Here is a 5,437-nt window from a genome sequence, read left to right as displayed (position 1 = left end):
AGGTCATGATCCCAGGGTCCTGGGATTGAGTCCTGCATCGGGCTCCCTGCTCCTTGGGAGCCTGCTTCTCCCTCTGCCTCTCTCTCTCTCTCTGTCTCTCATGAATAAATATAAATAAATAAATAAATAGTAAAAAAAGGTAAAGATAAACTGGAAGAAAAGTTGGGGGTGGTCATTGCTTCTGTTCAAATAGTCCTGGTTCTCCTCCTTCCAAGAAGCCCCCCTTCCTTTGAAGGTCAGTATGGCCATGTGATTTGCTTTGGCCAATGAAATGGGAGCAAAAGTGACCTGTGTCACTTCTGGACAAAAACTTTAGGAGCCAGAATGTGGTTCACAAGATGCCCTTCTCGTGTGACCATATTTCAGAGATGGTACCTCCATAAGCCTGGATCCCTAATGGAATCCAATGAACAGAGACTGCGCACTGACCTGAACGTATGTCGAACTACTGATTTTTTGGTTGTTTGTAATCTCAACATAACCTAATCTATCCCAGCTGAGGCATATTAACAGCACAACAGTAATTTTTATAAAATTTGAATATATTAGGGCATACAACATGAGATTTGATACACATACAGGGAAATGATTACTACAGTCAAGTTAATTAACAAACATATCTATGTCCTTACATAATTACCATTTTTTGGTGTATGTGAGCACTTGAAATCTACTATCTTAGCAAATTTCCAGTGTTCAATACAGTATTATTAACTATATGTACATCAGCTCTCTAGACTTATTCATCCTACATTAACTGCAACTTTGTACCCTTTGACCAACACCCCACCTCCCCACCCCTGGTAACCACCTATCTACTCTCTGCTTGTATTTATTCCCCACCCTTTTTTTAGATTTCACATATAAGTGAGATCATGCAGCACTTTTTTTCTTCTGTGTCTGACTTATTTCATTTAATATAACGTCTTCCAGGTTCACCCATGTTGTCACAAATGGCAGGATCTCCTTTCTTAACGCAGAATAACAGCACAATCGCATTCAGTACTGTCCGCACAGAAACCCACAAAACAATACCATCTGCCTCCCAAAGGTACACATACCCAACAAATGGGTGGAACTCTAAGACCATATATTAAATACCCTAGAGTGGGTGAGTGAATGCCTGTGAAAGAAAAGGAAATGGGGAGGGGGAAATAACAGCAAAGGGGAAAATAAATGAAAAAGTACAAAAAGATTTGTTAAACACACTGTGCAAATATTAGAAATTTAAGTCACTCACTGATTTACTCAAACACATTTGCACTTATTATGTGCCAGCTACTGTATTCCAGGGACTACTTACAGAGCAATGAATCAGAAAAAGGCAGCCCTAACCTTACAGTTTATGGTGTACAGAAAAGACAGATATTTAAAATATCCTAGGGGCGCCTGGGTGGCTCACTCGTTGGGCATCTGCCTTCAGCTCGGGACATGATCCCAGGGTCCTGGGATCGAGCCCCACGTCGGGCTCCCTGCTCTGCAGGAAGCCTGCTTCTCCCTCTCCCATACCCCCTGCTTGTGTTCCCTCTCTCGCTGTGTCTCTGTCAAAAAATAAATAAAATCTTTAAAAAATAAAATAAAATATCCTAATAAAAAACTAAAGACAGTGAATGAATGTCATTAAAAAAAAAAAAATCAGGTGATAGGCACCTGCTGGCTCAATGGAGACGTGACTCTCTTGATCACAGGGTCATGAGTTTGGGCCCCACACTGGGTGTGGAACCTACGTTTAAAAAAAATTTTTTTTTTTTAAAAAGACAGGCACTCTTAAGTGCCCTGTCTAAAAAAAAAAAAAAAAAATCAGATGACATGGGAAAGTGACCTCCTTTAGAGATTAGGTGGTCTGTGAACACCTCGGAGGAAATGACATTTAGGTAGAGATGATGATTACTTCCTTCCTAGCTTGGGAAGAGGAAGGGATGATTCATTCTAGGCAAAAGGAGCAGCATGTGCAAGGGCCTGGAGGGAGTACAGACCATCCCAAGGAGGAAGTGAAAGAAGACTAGTATGGTGGAAGAAAGGAGCAGCAGGAAATGTGGTTGGGGGGGGCACAGGGGGCAGATCTCTGGGTCTCACAGCCCAAGAGGAGTCTGGATTTTATTCTAACTGCAATGGAACCATGAAAACATTTGAAACGGGAATGATATGATCTTATTTCCAATTTATTTCATGCTAACACTTAGTACCCTTGCATTATGCTCGTGCATTTTTGCAAAATTTGCAAAAGAGGTATTTTTGCACTCTTTTTTCTTCAAGGACCCCGGCAACTTGCATAAACTTCAGGTCCCATGTAACCCAGCTCCATCTGAATGCATTAACTGCTAAGTTAGAGGTAAATCCCAAAGTGCCAAGGAGCCACAGAGGAGAAGCAACCTTGCCAAGTTAGTACCAAGAGATCCTTAATGTCAATGGATTTTTTTTTTCCTTCTTCTTTAGTTTACGTTACATTGGTAATGTTCACAACTGTGCCCTGGTCTAATCACAGAAATCACAAGAACAGCGGCCTTACTTGAGAAACACTCTCGAAGGTGAAAGATGAAGATGTGTGCAGCTTTCCTCCCTTTAGTGCCAGGAAATGTAGGGGAACAGTCCCTGTTTGTCTCAGGCAGCCTACACAAAGGTGCCCCCTATTGTAACACAGCAATGAGTCATGGAGGTAGATGCAGATGGCACAAAAAACTAAGCAATCGCGGGGACTCACTTATCCAGAAGCAAAGGCACCTTAACATACATATCCACCACCATGAATGGAAATTACCTTCCAGTTTCCTTCAGCTTTCTCAACATTGACCCAGTAACAAAGGCACCAGCAGCCAACATTTATGGAAGGTTGACTATGTATCAGCTCATTTAACTTTCAAGACTACCCTAAGTAGGTTGTATCATTAGCTCCATTTTTGCAGATGATAAAACTAAACCTAACTAAGCCTTAGCTGCTAGATAAGACTGATACTTGTCCCAGGTCACAAAACCACAAAGTAACAGAGCCAGGACTCAAACTTAGCCTGACTCCAGAGTTCAACCTCCTAATCACTGTTGAGAACCTCCCAGTCCCACCAAACTTTTCTGCCACCAACTCCAGAGTAGTTTATTCTTTTCCTGCTTGCATTTTTTCTTTTTTTAAAGATTTATTTATTTATTTTAGAGAGAGAGCACGAGCAGGAGCAGAGAGAGAGAAAAATCCTCAAGCAGACTCCTCATTGAGCTGGACTCAGGGCCTGATCCCAGGACCCCGGTATCATGACCCAAGCTGAAACCAAGAGTCGGACACTTAACTGACTGTGCCACCCAGGCGCCCCTGTATTTTTTAATGAGATTCCTCCCATTTGCAAGAATACAGCTGTGGCGCCACAATTAACCAGAGAATGACAACAGGTACTTCCACTCAGTACCTACCTCCAAATCAAACAGGAGCAGGATGGGCGCCTGGGTGGCTCAGTTGGTTAAGCGACTGCCTTCGGCTCAGGTCATGATCCTGGAATCCCGGGATCGAGTCCCACATCAGGCTCCCTGCTCAGCAGGGGGTCTGCTTCTCCCTCTGACCCTCCTCCCTCTCATGCTGTCTCTCGTTCTCTCTCTCTCAAATAAATAAATAAAATCTTTAAAAAAAAAAAAAAAACAGGAGCAGGATGGTCAGGCCACAACATTCAACCAGCCACTGTGGTCAAAACTTGTCCTGCCCTGTGCTGGGGGGATGTCAATCTGTTTTAAAGGGGTAAAATTCTGTACAGTAAGTCTGAAGGACTGTCTGCATAGAATCTGACCTGTACAAGTCAATATTATACAAAAGAGACATTATAGTACCAAAGAGCATCTGTTGGGAGCAGGCCTGAGGAAACTAGCTGAGTTCACACCATAGGTCCTCCACTGGCCTTGTGATCATTACAGGGATGGACAGAGTCACCAAGCCAGCAGGTCCCCAGGCTATTAAAATCTAAAGAAAGAAAGGAAGGTTATAGAAATCACCAAAGGGCAGACGGTTCAGGCCTACTCCACTCATTTCATCAGCTAGCTTCCATACATCTCCAGTGTGCCGGTAAAGATTAAGAATCTTTTCTGATTAATTCTCCAGCTAGCCGGGTCTCTCTCCCTCACAGTCTTGTCCCTTACTCAGGACGCAAAAAGAGTTGTGGGAGTTCGGAAACACCCTACTAAACAGCCTCCTCCCTGTTTAATGAGATCAAGGGCTGGTTTGTGAGCAACACTGGAAGCTGCAGAGATGGAGCACCTTGTGCGCGGTTTTCAGGGCTATGGGTGTTCATGTCTCAGGTCAGTTTAGGGCTCATGGTAAAGGACAGAAAGTTAGGAGAGTCACTGGTGAGGAGCGATTTGTTAATGAATGAAGAGTCAGATGAAGAAGAGGAAAGCAGCTCCCTTGGAGACAAGATAGTTTCCAGGAAGAAGGCCAAGGGGCTGGAGCCCCCGAAGTCGGCAAGGGAAAAGCTACGGGGATGTCGGTGTACACACGCCCCTGCCAGCCAGCCAGCGGCCACAACGAGGCGGCACTCCCGGCCCACAGGTGTCAAGCACAAAGGTGAGGACGTGGCTTGCTCGTCCCAACTCCACTCCATACCCTGAGCCGGCCTCAAAGAAGCAGATGCGATCTTAATTCTTTCCAGGACATTTGCTCCCTTCTCAGGCCAGGATCCCAGACGATCCTGGGGAGGGGCGGGGGATGAACCAGTGTTCATCCTTGAGGGGGAGAAAGTGAATGGTCAGTGGCCAAGGATGACTGCAAGGGTCGGGAGAGGGGGAAAATCGGGACCCGTTGGGTCCACTGACTGGTCTGAGTCAGGAGCACAATCTGTGCTTAGTCACCGATACCTCGGCGGCCGGGAGTTCCTGGCCCCTGCCAGCCTGAGACGTACGTGACCAACCCGAGCGGAGCCCCGCGCGCCGCGCACACCGACTCGGTTCCTACACCCCAGCAGGGGCCTCCGCAGCCCGGCCCGGCGCTCGCCGCCCACCCCAGACTTACTCCGCCGAGCTGGTCCCGTTAACCGCGGAGCCGTCGGGAGCCGGGTTCAGCTGGATGGGCGTCGGCTTCTTCTTGGGCATTTTGGACCCGGGAAGGCGCTTCTAACTCCGAGCGGAGGGCGGCCCCTCTCTTGCTTCCTCCCTCCGAGCTGCCCCACGCCCGCCGCGCAGGGCCAAGTAGGGGCCGCGGGCCCCGAGGCTGCCTTCGGGGGGCGCGCCCCGCGTGGTCCCGTCAGCGCCCAGGGGCCGCTGGCGGTCTCGGGGGACCCCCGCCCCGCTCGCCCGGGGCTCGCAGGGAATCGAAGGGCTTCCCCGCCGGCACAGCTCGGCAGCCCGGGATTCCCTCCCTCTTTGACTCCCTCAGTCAACCGGTCCCTCAGGCTCGATCGACACCGCCACAGCCCTGGTCCAGCTTCAACCCGGAAAGTACAGCCGCCGCCGCCACCGCAGCGCTCCAGCC

The 5,437-nt window shown here is 48.0% G+C and overlaps 1 protein-coding gene across 1 annotated transcript in view; it reads right to left on the bottom strand.

Moving 5' to 3' along the window:
* The window catches only part of MAP2K1 (mitogen-activated protein kinase kinase 1), a 79,605-nt gene extending 74,492 nt beyond the window's left edge, over positions 1 to 5,113 (bottom strand). Inside the window, exon 1 of the mRNA XM_032417065.1 lies at positions 4,979 to 5,113. Within this exon, the coding sequence (XP_032272956.1) occupies positions 4,979 to 5,058 (80 nt within the window). The 5' untranslated portion in view covers positions 5,059 to 5,113. The remainder of the gene's footprint in view (positions 1 to 4,978) is intronic.
* Between the last annotated feature and the right edge of the window lie 324 nt (positions 5,114 to 5,437).

This window comes from Phoca vitulina, unplaced genomic scaffold, assembly GCF_004348235.1.
Source record: "Phoca vitulina isolate PV1807 unplaced genomic scaffold, GSC_HSeal_1.0 scaffold20, whole genome shotgun sequence".
Classification (NCBI taxonomy): domain Eukaryota; kingdom Metazoa; phylum Chordata; class Mammalia; order Carnivora; family Phocidae; genus Phoca; species Phoca vitulina.
The sequence above is the reverse complement of the archived record's forward strand: the minus strand, read 5'-3'. Positions and strand labels throughout refer to the sequence as shown.